The sequence below is a fragment of the Schistocerca gregaria genome, chromosome 10 (assembly GCF_023897955.1).
Source record: "Schistocerca gregaria isolate iqSchGreg1 chromosome 10, iqSchGreg1.2, whole genome shotgun sequence".
NCBI classification, from domain to species: domain Eukaryota; kingdom Metazoa; phylum Arthropoda; class Insecta; order Orthoptera; family Acrididae; genus Schistocerca; species Schistocerca gregaria.
In genome coordinates, this window is record NC_064929.1 from 152,637,045 (window position 1) to 152,657,163 (window position 20,119).

The 20,119-nt window shown below is 40.6% G+C and overlaps 1 protein-coding gene across 1 annotated transcript in view; it reads right to left on the bottom strand.

Moving 5' to 3' along the window:
• Window positions 1-20,119, bottom strand: part of LOC126293399 (coiled-coil alpha-helical rod protein 1) — a 55,780-nt gene that overhangs the window by 9,830 nt on the left and 25,831 nt on the right. The window contains exon 3 of the mRNA XM_049986609.1: window positions 7,307-7,519. Coding sequence (XP_049842566.1) covers window positions 7,307-7,519 — 213 coding nt within the window. The remainder of the gene's footprint in view (window positions 1-7,306; window positions 7,520-20,119) is intronic.

The window sequence follows — 20,119 nt, forward strand, 5'->3', positions numbered from 1 at the left end:
CTATTCAATCTATATGTCGAAGAAGCAATGGCGGGAATAAAAGAAAGGTTCAAGAGTGAGATTAAAATTCAAGATGAAAGGATACCAATGCCAAGATTTGCTGATGACATTGCTATCTCAGTGAAAGTGAAGAAGAATTACAGGATCTGTTGAAAGGAGTGAACAGTCTAATGAGTACAGAATATGGACTGAGAGTAAATCAAAGAAAGACAAAAGTAACAATACCAGAGAAGGAAAGTTGCTACTCACCATATAGCAGAGACGCTGAGTCGCAATAGGCACAACAAAGATTCTCACACACACACACACACACGGAAAATCCAGGATGGAAATAACAATACCTGAGAAAGAAAGTTGCTACTCACCATATAGCGGAGATGCTGAGTCACGATACGCACAACAAAAAGATTCACACAATTATAGCTTTTGGCCATTAAGGTCTTTGTCAGCGCAACTTGCACACACACCTGCAGTCTCAAAGAGCTGAAACTACACTCAGCTCTCTGAGACTGCAGATGTATGTGCAAGTTGTGTGTGTGTGTGTGTGTGTGTGTGTGTGTGTGCCACACACACACACACACACACACACACACACACACACACACAACTTGCACATACATCTGCAGTCTCAGAGAGCTGAGTGTAGTTTCAGCTCTTTGAGACTGCAGGTGTGTGTGCAAGTTGCGCTGACAAAGACCTTAATGGCCAAAAGCTATAATTGTGTGAATCTTTTTGTTGTGCGTATCGTGACTCAGCATCTCCGCTATATGGTGAGTAGCAACTTTCTTTCTCAGGTATTGTTATTTCCATCCTGGATTTTCCATTGTTTGAAAGACAAAGGTAATGAGGAGTAGCATAAACGAGAACAGCGACAAACTTAACATCATAATTGGTGATCACCAAGTAGGTGCAGTTATGGAATTCTGCTACCTGGGCAGCATAATAACCCTGACAGGCACAACAAGGAGAACACAAAAAGCAGACTAGCATTGACAAAGAGAGCAATCCTGGCCAAGGGAAGTCTACTAGTACCAAACACAGGTCTTAATTTGAGGACGAAATTTTTGAGAATGTATGTTTGGAACACATCAGTGTATGGTAGTGAGACATGAAGTGTGAGGAAACTGGAACAGAAGGGAAAAGAAGCATTTGAGATATGGTTCTACAGAAGAATGTTGAAGATCAGGTGGACCGATAGGGTGAGGGATGAGGACGTTCTCCACAGAATCAGCAAAGAATGGAATATATGGAAAACAAGGACAAGAAGAAGGGACAGAATGGTAGGGTATCTCTGGGGGAAGTGGCAACCAAATGACTATTCGAGTTGGCATGTAGAGTCTATGAGACTTGAAAACATAGGCAAGGAGAAGAGAAAGGATGATAGGATATATATTAAGACATCATGGAATAACCTCCATGGTATGTGAGGGAGCTGTAGGGGGTAAAAAGTGTAAAGGAAGACAGAGATTGGGATATGTCCAGCAAATAAGTGAGGACACAGGTAGCAAGTGCTACTTTGAGATGAAAAGGTTGGCACAGTCAGAGGACTGATTTTTCTTTTTTTCTTTTGGTATGTGTGTTTTTTTTTGGGGGGGGGGGGGGGGGGAGGGGGATGGAGGTACGAGATATACATGGCCAGAAAAAAAAAAAATGTAACACACTCAAGGACAGTGTCCTCTGGCACAAGGGTGTAATATGTGTATTTTAAGGGTTGTAGTGTTAGTGGTTCATTTGTCGCTGTTATCGTTGATCAGATGGAACTCAGGAGGCCCATCTACACACCCTTTGTTTTGAATCTGCAGGCAATAACTGTGCTGAGTTTAGAGGTGAACAGACAGAGACTTCAGAAGTCTTTCCCTCTCCTTCCCTCTTTCCTGAAGAAGCAACCGTCGGTTGCAAAAGCTAGAAATTCTGTGTTTGTGTTTGTGTGTTTTATTTATTGTGCCTGTCTACCGGCGCTTTCCTGCTTGGTAAGTTTTGGAATCTTTGTTTTTAATATATTTTTCCCATGTGGAAGTTTCTTTCTATTTTATTTACATCAAAAACATATTTTTTCATATTAGGTGTCACCTATTTCCATATACTCCATGTCAGCGACCTCAGTAGTCATTAGACATCATGAGAGAGCAGAATGGGGCACTCTGCAGAACTAACAGACTTCAAGTGTGGTCAGGTGATTGGGTGTCACTTGTGTCATACATCTGTACATGAGATTTCCACACTCCTAAACATTCCTAGGTCCGGGACATGTACAGCACAAAAGCATACAGGCTGACCTCGTCTGTTGACTGACAGAGACCACCAACAAATGAAGACGGTCATAACGTGTAATAGGCAGACATCAATCCAAACCATCACACAGGAATTACAAAGTGCATCAGGATCCACTGGAAGTACTATGACAGTTAGGCAGGAGGTGAGAAAACTTGGATTTCATGGTCGAGCGGCTGCTCATAAGCCACACATCACACCAGTAAATGCCAAATGACACCTCACTTGGTGTAATGAGCGTAAACATTGGACAATTAACTGTGGAAAAATGTTGTGTGAAGTGACGAATCACGGTACACAATGTGGTGATCCAATGGCAAGATGTGGGTATGGCAAATGCCTGGTGAACATCATCTGCCAGTGTGTGTAGTGCCAACAGTAAAATTTGGAAGTGGTGGTGTTACGGTGTGATCGTGTTTTCCATGGAGAGGGCTTGAACCCCTTGTTTTTCCGCATGACACCATCACAGCACAGGCCTACATTGATGTTTGAAGCACCTTCTTGCTTCCCACCACCTGTTCATAATACATGGCCTGTGTAGCCTGTGGTGGAGTGGTTACACAATGACAACATCCTTGTAATGGAGTGGCCTGCACAGAGTCATGACCTGGAATGATTTGGATCGCCAACTTCATGGCAGGCCTCACCAACTGACAGAGATACCTCTCTGCAGCACTCTGTGAAGAATGGACTGCCATTCCCCAAGAAACCTTCCAGCACCTGATTGAACATATGCCTGTGAGAGTGGAAGCTGTCATCAACAAGGCTAAAGGTGGGGCCAACACTACATTGAATTCCAGCATTAGTGATGGAGGGTGCCACGAACATGTAAGTCATTTTCAGCCCGGTGTCTGGATACTTTTGATCACAGAGAGTAATGTTGCTGCTTATTTGTCTGTATTTGTGTTACCATTGTTTTTACGTCACATTTGATTCATGTAGATTTGATCTTTTTCATGAAGGCTGGTTTGATAAGCTCTCCATACTAGTCCATCCTGTGCAAGTCTTGTCATCTCTCCAAAGCTACTTAACTAGGGATGATGGTTATCACTGGAACAACCAATTTTCAGTTATATCAGTTTTTCACCACACCAGTTTAACCTGACTGCTAAAACCACTCAGAATAACTGGTTTCTGAAATAACAGTTTCTCAGCTGCAACACACAGCAACAAGGACATTATTGCCTCAGCAATACTGTACCAGTTCTTATGCCATGTGTTTGTTGCTCGCTTCTGTTGGCGCTGTTATTACAATAGCACTGATCGTTTTTCCCATTTTCTAGAATAGCACAATGTTTAAAACCAATGCAACTTTGGCAGATAAAAATTAATCCTTTTTCAAAAATGGTTCATTTAAAAATGAAAAACTTTAGCACTGCTGTTAGGGCTGATATATATATAGGGCTGATATATATATAAAAACCACGTGTTATAACTGAAACCAAACAAATAACTTAAAATACAGGTTATTCAGGACTAAAATATGGATATCAGTTTTGACCAGTTGGTTTTCCCATCCCTACTGCAACCTACATTCATTTGAACTTGACTAGTATATTACTTCCTTGGTCTCACTCTATAATTATTACTCCATTGCACACTTCCCTCTGTTACCAAACTGACAGTCTCTTGATGTCTCAGAATGAATCCTATCACCCAATCCCTTCTTTTAGTCAGGTTGTGCAACAAAATTCTTTTTCTCCTGATTAAGGTGAATAGCTCTTTATTACTTACTCAATATATCCAACTAATCTCCATCATTCTTCAGTAGCATCACGTTTCAAGAGCTATTCTCTTCTTGTCTGAACTGTTTACCATTCCTGCTTCACATTGATAAATCTACATCTACATCTATACTCTCTGAACCATTGTGAAGTGCACAATGGAGGGTACATTCCACTGTACCAGTTATTAGGGCTTTTTCCCATTCCATCCACCTAGGGAGCACAAGAGAAATGATTGTTTAAATGTCTGTGTGCTTGCTGTAATTAATCTAATCTTGTCTTCACAATCCATATGGGAGCGATATGTGGGGAGTTTTAGTATATTCCTAGAGTCATCATTTAATGCTGATTCTGAAATTCTCTTAGTAGACTTTCTCAGGATAGTTTACATCTTTCAAGAATCTGCCAGTTCAGTTGTTTCAGCATTTTAATACACTCTCCCATGAGTCAAACAAACTTGTGACCATTCATACAGTCTTTCTCAGTATACATTCAGTATCCTCTGCTAGTTTTATTTGTTACAGGTTCCATACATTTGAGTAATATTCTAGGATGGGTCACATGAGAGATTTGAAAGCAGTCTCCTTTGTAGACTGATTGCATTTCCCTACTATTCTACCAACAAACCTAAGTCTGCTATCTGCTTTACTCCCAAGAGACCTATGTGATAGTTACACTCCAGATAAATACTTTCAGACAAGGCTTCCTATCAATAGACTTTCCATATTTCTTGGGTCCATCCCAGAACATATCTTTGAACTTAGTTAAAGCAGCTTAATGGAACATTAACTTTGTTTATTCTATTGTATTTTTCACTGAACATCACTTTTTTTCAGAAATGCTGTTCATCTCTAGCTGTGAGCATGAAAACATAGCCTCTTTAGCAGCAGATGGCAGATCAGTGTTATTCCCATCTTTGGCTTTAAAAAAATTCTTACATTTAGTGATGCTGTATCATTAATAACATTATTATATTTAGTTGATTTCACGTGGTCTTTAACAGCACTCCTCCCTTTATGCACAACAGAAAATTCTCCAGTACATAGCATGCAGTAAACACCCTATTTGTTACTGTTATTACACAGCTTTAAAAATTTTTATTCCAGCTACATGTTAACATGAAATAGACACTTTCTATTGCCCATTGCTAAATGATGAGATGAAAAATGAATAGAGATAAAATTATCAAAAACTTGCATGCAAGCTACTTCACACTTGAAAATGACATATTGACATTGATCATGTGAAGTTGTGAAATGCATAAGTTAATAAAAGTTGTGGCAGAACTGTTACCTGCACCTCCCCATTGATTGTAACACTTGCTCCATGGTTGGTTGAGAGAAGCATTCTATCGGTTCTCCCTTCTATTCCAGTCTCGTATTGTTTGTGGAAAGAAGGATTGTCGGTATGCCTCTGTGTGGGTTCTAATCTCTCTCATTTTATCCTCATGGTCTCTTCCGAGATATACGTAGGAGGGAGCAATATACTGCTTGACTCTTCGGTGAAGGTATGTTCTCGAAACTTTAACAAAAGCCCGTACCGAGCTACTGAGCATCTCTCCTGCAGAGTCTTCCACTAGAGTTTATCTATCATCTCCGTAACGCTTTTGCGATTACTAAACGATCCTGTAATGAAGCGCACTGCTCTCCGTTGGATCTTCTCTCTGTCTTCTATCAACCCTATCTGGTACGGATCTCACACTGCTGCTGCTGAGCAGAATTCAAGCAGCAGGCAAACAAGCGTACTGTAACCTACTTCCTTTGTTTTCGCATTGCATTTCCTTAGGATTTTTCCAATGAATCTCAGTCTCGCACCTGCTTTACCGACAATCAACTTTATATGATCATTCCATTTTAAATCATTCCTAATGCCTACTCCCAGATAATTTATGGAATTAACTGCTTCCAGTTGCTGACCTGCTATTTTGTAGCTAAATGATAAGGGATCTATCTTTCTATGTATTTGCAGCACATTACACTTGTCTACATTGAGATTCAATTGCCATTCCCTGCACCATGCGTCAATTCGCTGCAGATCCTCCTCCATTTCAGTACAATTTTCCATTGTTACAACCTCTCGATACACCACAGCGTCATCTGCAAAAAGCCTCAGTGAACTTCCGATGTGATCCACAAGGTCATTTATGTATACTGCAAATAGCAATGGTCCTATGACACTCCCCTGTGGCACACCTGAAATCACTCTTACTTCGGAAGACTTCTCTCCATTGAGAATGACATGCTGCGTTCTGTTATCTAGGAACTCTTCAATCCAATCACACAATTGTTCTGATAGTCCATATGCTCTTACTTTGTTCATTAAACGACTGTGGGGAACTGTATCAAACGCCTTGCTGAAGTCAAGAAACACGGCATCTACAGTGCTGTTCACAACATTATTCCTCGACTACAGCTATTGTTGAGGAATGATGGTGGACATATTGAGTATTTCCTGTAAAGAACATCATCTTTGCTTTGTCTTACTTTGTTATGCTAATTATTGCTATTCTGATGAGATGAAGTGCCATCTGTCGGACATTTTATGAACTTTTGTATTTTTTTGGTTCTAATAAAACCCCATGTCATTCCAAGCATGTGTGTCAATTTGTACCTCTCTATCTACATTATTCCATGATTTCTTCAGTTTTCAAATTTATACTGACTTTTTGATCACCCGATAGATGTTGCCATGAGTAATTAGGATAATGGGCAGGGGCACTACATTAGCAGTGGGTGTATAATTTGAGAATTTGGGTTGGAGCAATTGCCATTTTCAAGTTTTTTCATTGATTTAAATTGATGCTCACTCACAGTCAATGTCTGAAATTCCCATGTGTGTCAATTCATTGTGGCTGCTGGATCAAAATACACACACATACACACACACACACACACACACACACACACACACACACACACACACACACACACACACACACACATTATTTAATTCAGCTACATTCCAATACACTTGTTTTACTTTCATAGTTATTCATCTTACAACCTCTTTTCATAACACTAACTATTGCATTTAATTGCTCTTCCAAGACCCTTACAATCTATGAGAGAATTACAGTGTCATCAACAAAACACAAAGTTTTAATTTGTTACCCCCTTAAATTTTGATTTCCTTTCCAAACTTGTGTTTGGTTTTCTTTGCAGCTGTTTGTACAACATCGTCATTACATTTTGATTAACAAATGTGTGGGTTGTATCTACATACAATTAGCAGTGGATGAATGGTGATTGGCATGATAGTACTCAGGAAAAGTAATATATGTACAAAATATAAACCAGAACACTGGGGCAGACCTGGTTGAGGAGTGCCTTGTTCTTGAGCTCTTGGCTTTTGCACACGGCATCCTTGTCACGCAGGAGTTCCGAAGCCTTTGCCAGAGCTGCTCGCAGTTCGTCCAGTGACTCATTGCCCTTGGTGGCAGCAGCCAGCTTCTGACGCAACTCTGCCAGCTCACTCTCTTGCAGCTGCAAGCGTTTCTCAAACCCTTCCCGCTCTGCAGTATTTGTCTGGAAAAGAGGAATTAATGCAATATTGCATATGCCTGATGTAATTGATATAATAATTGGTTCATTAGGTGTCTGTTACACAGCTGGAACCCAAAACATAACTGTGCAAAAAGAAATATTTCTGCAGTAAATATATGCAGAAGTTGCACACCTCCTGTGGGCTGCAGTGGTGTACAGACACTGTCACTTGCTGTGGTGGATGTGTTACTCCATGCAGCCACTGATGGAATGTATTATGGTGGCTCACCAAGGAAGAACCAAAGAACCTGTGTTAGCAATCAACATTATGTAAAATGTAATGTATGTGACTTACTCTGTTGCATACAGACCAGAGAGAAGAAGGGGCATGGTGCTCATTGTAAAGTACATTGTACTAATGCTTAATTTGACAATATATGGTTGAAAGGTGGCATTCTGGTTATGAATGCTTTATATAGTTTGAGAAGAGAAGTGAGTTCTTTTTCCACCTAATTCACAAAATTTTCAGGGAAGAGGATCAGAGCAAAGTGAAGAAGATTATTAAGTCGGACTGAATAGCAGGAATAGCTCTACAATATAAATTTATAGGCAACCATAGAATCCAGAAGATATACTCCTGGAAATTGAAATAAGAACACCGTGAATTCATTGTCCCAGGAAGGGGAAACTTTATTGACACATTCCTGGGGTCAGATACATCACATGATCACACTGACAGAACCACAGGCACATAGACACAGGCAACAGAGCATGCACAATGTCGGCACTAGTACAGTGTATATCCACCTTTTGCAGCAATGCAGGCTGCTATTCTCCCATGGAGACGATCGTAGAGATGCTGGATGTAGTCCTATGGAACGGCTGGAGCCTCAGTTGGACCAGCGTTCGTGCTGGACGTGCAGACCACCTGAGACGACGCTTCATCCATTCCCAAACATGCTCAATGGGGGACAGATCCGGAGATCTTGCTGGCCAGGGTAGTTGACTTACACCTTCTAGAGCACGTTGGGTGGCACGGGATACATGCGGACGTGCATTGTCCTGTTGGAACAGCAAGTTCCCTTGCCGGTCTAGGAATGGTAGAACGATGGGTTCGATGATGGTTTGGATGTACCGTGCACTATTCAGTGTCCCCTCGACGATCACCAGAGGTCTACGGCCAGTGTAGGAGATCGCTCCCCACACCATGATGCCGGGTGTTGGCCCTGTGTGCCTCGGTCGTATGCAGTCCTGATTGTGGCGCTCACCTGCACGGCGCCAAACATGCATACGATCATCATTGGCACCAAGGCAGAAGCGACTCTCATCACTGAAGACGACACGTCTCCGTTCGTCCCTCCATTCACACCTGTCGCGACACCACTGGAGGTGGGCTGCACGATGTTGGGGCATGAGCGGGAGATGGCCTAATGGTGTGCGGGACCATAGCCCAGCTTCATGGAGATGGTTGCGAATGGTCCTCGCCGATACCCCAGGAGCAACAGTGTCCCTAATTTGCTGGGAAGTGGCGGTGCGGTCCCCTACGGCACTGCATAGGATCCTACGGTCTTGGCGTGCATCCGTGCGTCGCTGCGGTCCGGTCCCAGGTCGACGGGCACGTGGACATTCTGCCGACCACTGGCGACAACATCGATGTACTGTGGAGACCTCATGCCCCACGTGTTGAGCAATTCGGCGGTACGTCCACCCGGCCTCCCGCATGCCCACTATACGCCCTCGCTCAAAGTCCGTCAACTGCACATACGGTTCACGTCCACGCTGTCGCGGCATGCTACCAGTGTTAAAAACTGCGATGGAGCTCCATATGCCACGGCAAACTGGCTGACACTGACGGCGGCGGTGCACAAATGCTGCGCAGCTAGCGCCATTCGATGGCCAACACCGCGGTTCCTGGTGTGTCCGCTGTGCCGTGCGTGTGATCATTGCTTGTACAGACCTCTCGCAGTGTCTGGAGCAAGTATGGTGGGTCTGACACACCGGTGTCAATGTGTTCTTTTTTCCATTTCCAGGAGTGTATTAATGAACAAATTGAATCTAAAAAAGTCTTCTACTATCCCGGGCAGATGTAAGTAACTGGTAGGTATGATGTCTCTCTGCAAGCACTAGGCACAAGACAAGTGTTCAAGCCCCATCACAACAAGTCAGTATTGTCCTCTTTTTCTTATGACGCAAACAAACATGTCGAGCATCAAATTGCCTGGTACTCTGTATTATGAGGCCTATTCAGAGACTAAAGTTCTGTTACTTTATGAAAAAATGCCAATGCATTATGGTTTTTTTCTATTATATACAACCAGTGCTTTTTTTCTAAAAAAACGTTTGAGGGTACTCTGACATTGGATATAATGCAGTGAAAATTACTTATAACTGGAGCATGGGATACCACTCGTCTGCTTTTAGCCATGGCTGGCGTCATCAACACGTCGAAGGTATCGGACTCTTCAGTTGACTTTACAGCTCAAATGAAGCAGGTGATAATGAAAAACACCTAAACATACAGGAGAATGTGATATCGAACACTTCAGTTTATATCACCTCAAATGAAGCATGCGATTCCCATCAACCCCTGAACAATAGAAGAATATAGTACTGTACACTTCAATTAACCTATGATACACCTCAAATGAAACAGGTGAGTCCAATCAACCCTCTGGCATACAAAACAATACAAGGAAATATTACCGAACACATATTTTAACCTTTAAAACACCACTAAAAGACACGATACAACAAAACCATCCACACATATCATCAACAGCAATAGAAACTAAACTACAAAATTCTTTTCTAACCTTGTTTGGCTCCCGAAATGGCATAGATGATGGATGGTATCCAGTGCTTCAACTGACCCAGTTTTTAATACAGCTGAGAATTTATTTAACTATGAAACTACAGCATAACTTACATTAATAGCATTACAACAGTTTCCAAACTGACTTTAGTTCATGGCTGCTGTGGTCTTCACGCCTTCTTACTTTACTCTTGCTATCAGTAGCAGGATGTCTGCCTTTCATGAACCAAGAGCGTACATAGCACAGTCTAACATAAGACTGTGGTACATAGTCCATGGGCCGGAACAACATCAGTGGAGGACCAACCAACATAGTAAAAAAATTACTTTGTCGACGAAAAAGTTTAGGGGTACGCATCCTCCAGTGTTCCCCCAGAAAAATAGCACTGTATTCAACTTGAAGCTACAAATGTTAGATATTTTGTTCATAATTTTCTCCTAAGTCATGAGTTGTTCAGTGCCCTCATAAAATTCTGCCACCTATGGCGTATGCAGCTCTTTACATGATGAGCTACTTTGGTCGTGCTTTAAAAGTTTCTTTTAACTTGTCATCATCTTCAAACTGCTATGACTCTTGAGAAGCAGTAGAAAATCAAAGGGTGACAAATCAGTGCAGTATGGACGATCAGACAATTCCCATTTCAAACCCTTAAGCAAGATTTGTGTACATGTGGCTGTATCATGCACAAAAATAATGTCAGAACTCAACATCCTATGTGTTTTGTTTTGGATGGCGCTTCTGAGCTTGTTTAGAGTTTTACAGCAAATTTCGGAGTTTCATGTAGTGCCTCTTTTGATGAGATCAACAAGGAGTACTCCTTTCCTGTCCCAAAAACAGTTGCCATTAGTTTTCATGCAGAAAATGTTTGGTTGCACTTAAAGAATTATATGTCCACCTACTGTAGGCTCATTCCATTGATTGTTTTTTTTTCTTCCACACTGACATATGCAACTCATGTGTCATCTCCTGCCACAATTTGACTAAGGAGTTCCTCTCCCCCTACATCATACTGCATCAGAAACATTAATGCAGCTACCAAATCTTTTCATTCTATGGATGTCAGCTGGAAGCATTCCTAGATCTATACAAGTTGGATGATGAGGTTTTAACCTCCTATAAAAATGAAATAAGGAATCTGCAGCAGTACTTATGTTGGAAAAATTATGGTATTTCTAAACCAGACTGCAATGTGATAAAAAGGCAGTTTACAGGCCAATGCAGAAATTGTGCATACATGCCTAACACTGTTAGGTGTGCACACATACACTATGAGTTCAGATTAGTGTGTTATAGACAGTTGTGGTTTGTTAATATATATTAGAACCACAAAACAGAATGAAGAGAAATCCTTCTCAGACACAGCAAAGCAAGCCTAGAAAATGGCCTCATGGGTAAGGAGGCCTCCTTATCAGAATGAAGAGTATAGGCTCACCAGCGAGTTGAATAAGAAAAGGAAATATTGTACATGCAACTGAAAATATGAATTATGTTTTTACATTTTAGGTCTCAAGTCTAGGATAGATTGCATTATATATTGGAAATTACAGGATAGTGCACACCAAACGCTCATTAACTGCACCAGGCAACAATTTCAAAACTCTCAGAGACAACAGATTGTCAGATGCAGTGGGATATTGGAATACCATCAATATGATATGAAGGTTGCTGTGGCCTTCTCCACCAGACATCACAGTGCCTAGAGTATCAGCAAACAAACTGACAGCCTGCAGCCGTGGGTTGCCTGCTTTGCAGGCACACCGAAGCACTACACAACCGACAGGCAATATTGATTAACGGCCACAACAACAACAAGAACAACACAGCAAAGACACCAGCGGCCACCAGGGGCCACTACCGGCCCACATAAACATAAGGAAGAGGTCGCTGCAGATCCTGGATCTATTTTTACATGTCAAGTCACGTGATGGAAAATAGTTCCGAGGTACTCATCCGCCAAAGCACTATAAAGGCCGGTGCTCGGCCACACATTGGCAGTTCATCGACCGCCAGCAGACGTGGACAGCTGCCGCCCCAGCAGCCTGGCTTGGATCTTCTCGCTGATCTCTGGATTAGACTTGGTATATCGGAGAAGGCTCTGGCGGAGACTAGAAGAAATTATTTCAGTAGTTTTCTATATTATTCTTGTATGTAGTTGTGATTCGAAGACGGATCACTGTTTTGTGTTGGTGTTATACTTGGAGAATTTGTTTTGGTTAATTGAACAGTCCAATGAATTGTTTTCGGACTTAGATCGTTAGTTTCTTCTGCTTATGCAGACATAGCAAAAGTAATGTTGCACAGGGTGAAACTGATGAAAAATGGGATTTGCAGCACATACGTGATAACCAAGCTTATCAGCCACAAGTTCTTACAACACTGCCTCTGATATAAGAGGGAAATTGACAATTCTGTGAAATGAATTGATAATTTTCTCTGATTTTGTCAATAACATTTTCAACAAGTTCATCCATACTTTCCAGATAAACAGTATCATTTTCACACAGCTCTATCACTCATAATGTTCTATCTGCACACTGCACAAAATTCACTACAAACATCTACAGCTTTCTTTTTGTTTTGCATGTTGAGAATGGATCATAGCACTTAATTCACAGTTGGCAGGGCTTTTTATGATAGTGGCCATTTTGATAGTGCTGACAAATTTGTAGTCTCATATTTAGAGCAGCACCACAGCTGTGCTAAAATCACTCCACTGTCTCCACTCCTCCATGCACCAGACAGCATCAGAACTTACTTTCCAAACAGCCCAATTATCTATATAGTTGTACTAAATAAATATAATTTATTTCTCCAATAGTGGAGTAAGAAAACTCATAACAGAGTTCAGATGAAGCTTTACAGTTTTTGTACATCTTATTTCCTAAAATGGAGAACTTTATCTTGAAGATTATGTTCTTTCTAACTTAGTCAAACATCAACCCAATTCCTCCCCCCTCCCCCCCAATCCCTCTCTTCTTTATTATTTTAGATCTGATGTGTAAATAGTTTATAACATGAGCACATTACAGTGGATGATTTTTGTTGGCAGTAAGCTTTCAAGACACACAAACACAAATTCCTTGCACTATACAGTGCACTCTATTGCAGTATTCAGCACATGCTACAGCTTTACATTGTCTTTTCATAGGAGATGCAAATGTATGTTATAAGATTAATGTCTTCAATATCAGCTATCTCAACAATCTTTTGTTATTTATCCCTCCTGTGATGCCAGATGAATATAGAAATCTTGTAATGTTCAGAGTAGAAGAAGTTATATTTTACTGAACAATATATGAAATTTGTTGCAGAAGAAATGCTTCATATTCATTTACAAATGTTTAATATATGTTGGAGCATTTTGACTCCAACATAATTGAGGCTGCATCAGTGAATAAGACCATACTAATTACAGTGGCACAGTCAGAATGTAATTTAATTTCAGATGCAGAAGCTCAGAGCTACAGGAACACACATGTATTTGAAAAAGGGGAAAATTATAACAAACAAGAAAGGCATTCAGTAAGTAATGAACACCTTTTTTCTGTAACCAGGTTGGTTTTATTCAGAATTAATCATATTATTCCCCACTCCTCTGGTTAAAAAGCCCTTTTTTTCAACATTATCTCCATTCATTGTGACAGCCTTGTGCTAGCTTACTGGGGGGGGGGGGGGGGGGGGGGGGGGAGCTACACGGTACCACTCTACTGGTCTAAATTGGAACCAACGTTTTGCTGCATCAATGACCCCCCCCCCCCCCCCCCCCCCATCATCCACATACTGCTTCCTGCAGAGTGCAGTCTTCATTGGGCCAAACAGATGAAAATTGGAAGGTGCGAGATCCAGACTGTAGGATGGATGAGGAAGAACAGTCCTGAAGTTTTGTGAGCTTCTCTTGGGTGAGCAGGCTTGTATAAGGTCTGGTATTCTCATGGAAAAGAAGTTCATTTGCATTTTTGGGGTGATAAACAAACTGAAATCATTCTTCAGTTTCCTGAGGGTAGCACAATACACTTCTGAGTTGATTGTTGCACAATGAGGGAGGACTTCAAACAGAATAATTGCTTCAAAGTCCAACTGAGGGGACAACTTTGAACTTTTTCCTCAGAGTAGTTGTGGCATGACTCTATGGACTGCCATTTGGTTTCCTGTTCAAAGTGATGGTAAAAAGGAAGAGGAAAGAGATAAAAAGCATGTATGAAAATTGTCGTTTAAGGCCAACCCAAGAAAATAGGAATGCATATAGGAAAAAGAAGAAAACAAACACCAAACTGATAAAAGAGACTAAATCGACATATTGTGAAAACAAGATAGCAACAAACGCAACAGATATCACTAAGACCATATGGTCTCTCATAAATGAAAAGAGGAAAGGCATTGGTGTGGAAAACACTGATAACATAATACTTGATGTAAATTGGATGGAACTCAGGGATGCACAAAATGTCACTAATACTTTGAACAAACTGTTATAATGTCAAGTTGAACACACATATTTAAAAAACGACACAACACATGTAAGTCACAGAGCAAGTTGACAAAGTAAGACATGTGAACACGGTAACATTCAAATCAGCACTGAGTCCAAGTCTAGCGGCCGCTGGCTGGCTGGCCACTTAGGTGGCGCGGCTGCTGCATGGCTGGCAGACAGCGCCACATGTAGAGGGCGCGCGTAATTGCGCGGCAACACTTTGAATGATCGGCGAGTCACAACACAAACATTATATTGAAGTTGTGGACAAATTTATAACTCAAAATAATACTTCCAAAACAAACACAATAAACATTCCATATTAGAAAAATGCTTATTCCTGACCCCCACTAATGAATCAGAAATTGTAAAAATAATACAGTGTCTAAAAACAAAAAAAAACAAAAAAACAAAAAACAAAAAAACACAGAGGGACTAGACAGTCATCATCATTTTGGACTGTTTCCAGCCTCTGGCCAGGTCCATATGGAACATAGGCCTCTCCATCGTCTTCTGTCTTGCCACCATCTCTCCATGTTCACCTTGGTCCAGTCTCCTCCTTTCTTCTCAGTGCATTCCTCTACTCTATATTTGAAACAATTATATACTTAAAAATTAAGTTCACTGCATTGCCAAACGGAGAATATCACAAACATAATACAAGAATAAAAAATGACTATCATATAGAAGGAAGTACGCTAAAATTAACAGAAAAAAGGACCTGTAAATGCTGGGCGCATACTGTACAACAAAATGGCTCTGAGCACTATGGGATACTGTACAACAGTTTACCACAATATATAAAGATGGTAGGCCTTACCGTCTCCCTTAAAACCCATATCCTTTCGTCTTTCCCTCTCTTTCCCTCTTTCTTGATGAAGGAACCTTGGGTTGCGAAAGCTTGAAATTTGTGTGTGTGTTTTTGATTGTGTCCATCCACCAGCGCTTAGAAATGACCAAAGGACAAATAAAGAATAAAGAATGTACATGTTTCATCAACTGTGACAATGTTCAACAAAAAATTGTCACAATCAGCCTTGTAAAGCACAAGTAATTCTTCATAGATGGTCTTTCGTTGCTCTTTATGGGGTTGTGTTAGGCAGCAATGAAACCAGCAGGCACATACCTTTGAATACCCCAATTGGTGGATGAGTCTGTCAGCATTACCAACAGAGATGACCTGTTATGCAGTGAGGTGTTTCATTGTCATCCATCAATCATGTCAAATGAGAGTGACCACACGTTCCAACACTGCAGGAGTCACTGCTGTGTGCAGCCATGCAGGAGATCAGATAGGTTTGCGTGACATTGTTGCAATGATGACAGATGCCTCGGCCAACGACTCACCATGCTTTTTTTCACTGCCAGGTCTTTGCAGATATTTTGCAAGTGCCTATGAATAGCTGTATTGTTCTGATTTTCTACCAAAATAAACTTAATTCAGCCCTCTGCTTTGAATGCACCTCAACTACAGACACCATTTTGAAGGCTGTGTATTGCACTGCCACAAATCCGAACTCCATGAAACTATAAGAGCTGAAGTGCAAATATTGCATAATGTTCCACAACAAATTCTGCATTTTTCAACCGAAATTTGTTGAGAAAAACATGTGTTGCATTACTTATTGAACACTTCTCTTATCTCTACAGATTTTTTGAAATGAAGAAGAAGATATTTGCATGGTATGAAGTGGGTCTCCATATAGGCCTACCATTGTCTCTTACTGGACTGATCCTGTCAGTACTTTTGTACCAGTTTGTTCCCTTACAGCACTCTGCAGATGGCCTTTAACTTCAGCAAGGCACTGCATCATGCCACTGCTTCTGAACTGAGCCAGAATGGTTACAGGAACACCACATGGGTATGGATGAACTTCCGTGGCCCTTTATGCCAACTGTCTCAGTGCTGTTCAGTACATCTGAGACAACACTGAGCGAGATGTGAACAGCCTTACAGCTAACTCTGAGCAATCTCTGTGAGTTGTGGGTAGCAGTCGAGAAGTTGTGGAACAAGGTGGCTCTGCAGTGCTTTCAGTACTTTGTGTAGTCCATGTTGTGATGAGCCACACCCATCATCAGGGAGAAAGTCAGTGCTACAGTCTGCTTTTGAGTGTCTCTAAGCAAATTTTTCCAGAGTACCATCTAATGGGGTGATTTTGGACAGTTTTGTGGTTATTTTCACCATAACTTACATACATTTTGTTAGATTTAATTGTTTGTTAAAGGAAAGGTGGGTATATGTTTAACAAATAAAAATCCTAAAAACAGAAAATTTGTGTGTACCTCTATTTACCTGAGCAGACAAATAAAATGTCCAAAATCACCCCCATGGATTGGGGTGATTTCACATGTGTTTTTTAAATCTCTGTTCAAAATTTTAAAGTGTATGGTGAAATTTGTACAAAAAATGACATTTTTAAAATTTTCCATTCTTCCTATTTGATTGTAGTAACTTTTGACACATTTTAACATTGTCCATCATTACAAATAGATGATAAGAGTTGATATAATGTATTTTATACATTAAAGGTCTGTGATACCTTGTTTCAGTATTTCTGTTTCCTCCTCATTTAGTACGGGTTGTCCTCCCTTACTTCTCTCAGTAAACTGTTAGAAAATTTCTTCTCTTTTCAGCTAGATTTAACAAGATAGCCTTTCACTAAATATCTAATATCCAATTTAGTGTAAGGAAATCCACAATGTTTAGCCCTCAAGATACCTCACTTCAGCATTTCTTCTTGTTCTTCCTTATTTAGTACAGATTTTCCTCCCAATTTTATGGATGTATTTCCTACACTTTATTTTGTAGGGTTGATGTATGTACACCCTGCAAATCACACATTTTTCTACATGATAATTTGCCACACTGAATATTCTGAACAGCTTTATCTAAAAGTTCCTGGTCATAATTACACCGTACTTTAGCACCTTTCCTGCTTTTATACGTTCTCACCATTGTCCAAAATCGCATCACACAATACACAGTTCCGTAAAAACTGTCATTATTTTATAGCTTTACACAAAGAACTCAACAAACTTGCACAGGAATTGTCCAAATGCTGCAGGCTACTGAGCTCAGTCACAACTGCAGTTATAATACTTTCCTGCTGGTCACAACAACAGAAAGTTTCCACTTGATGATACCATCCGAACTTTCAACAATTAGACTGTTCATCAGATATTTACCTTGATAAACAATCAACCCAAAATAAATGTTATGGCATGCAATAAAAACAATTTTGAGCTTAAAATAAGTGGCACGCAGAAATGAAAATGAGCAGCAAGTCATTTCTGTGCAGCAGGAAATAGAAAATAAATCATACTGTCTGAATTCCCCCCAGTGTTTGAAATCACCTCATTTGTCATTATGTTAATTACTAGTTGCCCCATAACTGATGTGGACATAATCCAGTACAAACTCTGGCAGCAAAAATTCTCACTTCCAGTATTTAGGCAACAAGGGCAGGAGGGGTGCTAACATAAAGTTCCTGATCACCAGTCCATGTGCAGCTGTCCTGCCTTAAATTCCAAACCACTCCAAAGTATTTCATGATGTGAGGACACATGACACCGTTGATGGTGATCCGTTCATTGGATGGGGGTGTTAAGCATGGCAGTACTCTGGGCACTATTTTACAGCAGTAGGCTATGTTCCAGCATTGTGTTTCACCTTCTCCCTTCCCTTCACCCATAACAACACAACTGACACTACACTGTATGAGGGGCGTTTGAAAAGTCCGTGCAAAAATAAAAACTACTTACGTGTTTGGGGTAAACCTTTTTTATTTTTTGACATAGTCTCCTTTTAGACTTCTACACTTTGTCAAATGCTGTTCTAATTTGTTGATCCCTTCCGAATAATAGGACTTGTCCAAGGCTGCAAAATAGCTATTAGTTGCTGCAATCATCTCCTTGTTTGAATAAAATCTTTGTCCCACCTGCCATTTCTTCAAATTGGGGAACAAATAGTAGTCCGAGGGAGCCAAGTCTGGAGAACAGGGGAGATATGAAATGAGTTGGAATCCTGTTTCCATTAATTTTGCTACCATAACTGCTGAGGTGTGTGCTGATGCATTGCCATGGTAGAAAAGGATGTTTTTTGCAGTCCAATCGTCGATGTTTTTCTTGCAGCTCAGGTTTCAAACAATCCAATAACAATGAAGAATATGCACCTGTAATAGTTTTACCCTTTTTCAGATAGTCAATGAGGATTATCCCTTGTGAATCCCAAAAGGCAGTCGCCATAAACTTTCTGGCTGAAGGAATGGTCTTCGCCTTTTTTGGTGCAGATTTTCCCTCAGTAACCTATTGTTTAGATTGTTATTTGGTCTCAGGAGTATATTAATGTATCCATGTTTCATCCACAGTCCTGTGGATTCTTCCTGAACAGCTGCAAACCATCCTTGCAACACTTCACACGATTCCATTTTTGGTCAAGCGTGAGCACTCGTGGAACCCATCTTGCGGATAGCTTTCTCATGTCCAAATGTTTATGCAAAATATTATGTATCCATTCATTCAATATGCCCACAGCACTAGCAATCTCATGCACTTTAACTCTTGTCATTCATCATCATATCATGGATTTTATCAATAATTTCTGGAGCCATAACCTACAAAGGGCGTCAAGAACATTCCGCATCACTTGTGCCCATATGGCCACTCCAAAAATTTTGAAACCACTTATAAACTGTTCTAATCGAAGGTAAAGAGTCATTGTAATGTTTACAAAGCTTCGCTTTAGTCTCCTTAGATGTTTTGCCTTTCATAAAGTAATGGTTAATCGCTACGCAAAATTCTTTTTTGTTCATTTTTTGACAATCGCTCAACTTCCTTGATTCACGTGAATGCCAAAGACAAAGAAATAGACCAATATGGCTGAAACCTGGTGTGTGTTCTTTCCAAATATGCTGCTAACTAAATATGACCTCGATACGCATGGTAGTGCCATCTCTTGGACTTTGCACAGATTTTTCAAACACCCCTCATACAAGCACTCAACAGGGTAAACCACATGACATTACATAACAAGTTGGAGGAAGGCAGCAGCAAACCACCTCCACTAGGATCTTGCCATAAGTGGTGGTGCAGGATTCCTGCAGCTGCTCTCCAACATTCACTACCCAAGTATGAGACTCTATTACTCTGAGATGACAAAAATAATGGGATAGTAATATGCACATATACAGATGGTGTTAGTATTGTGTACACAAGGTATAATCAGGCAGTGTATTGGTGGAGCTGTCATTTGCACTCAGATAATTCCTTTAAAAACATTTCCAACGTGATTATGGCTATACAACAGGAATTAACAGACTTTGAATGCAGAGTGGTAGTTGGAGCTAGATGCGTGGGACA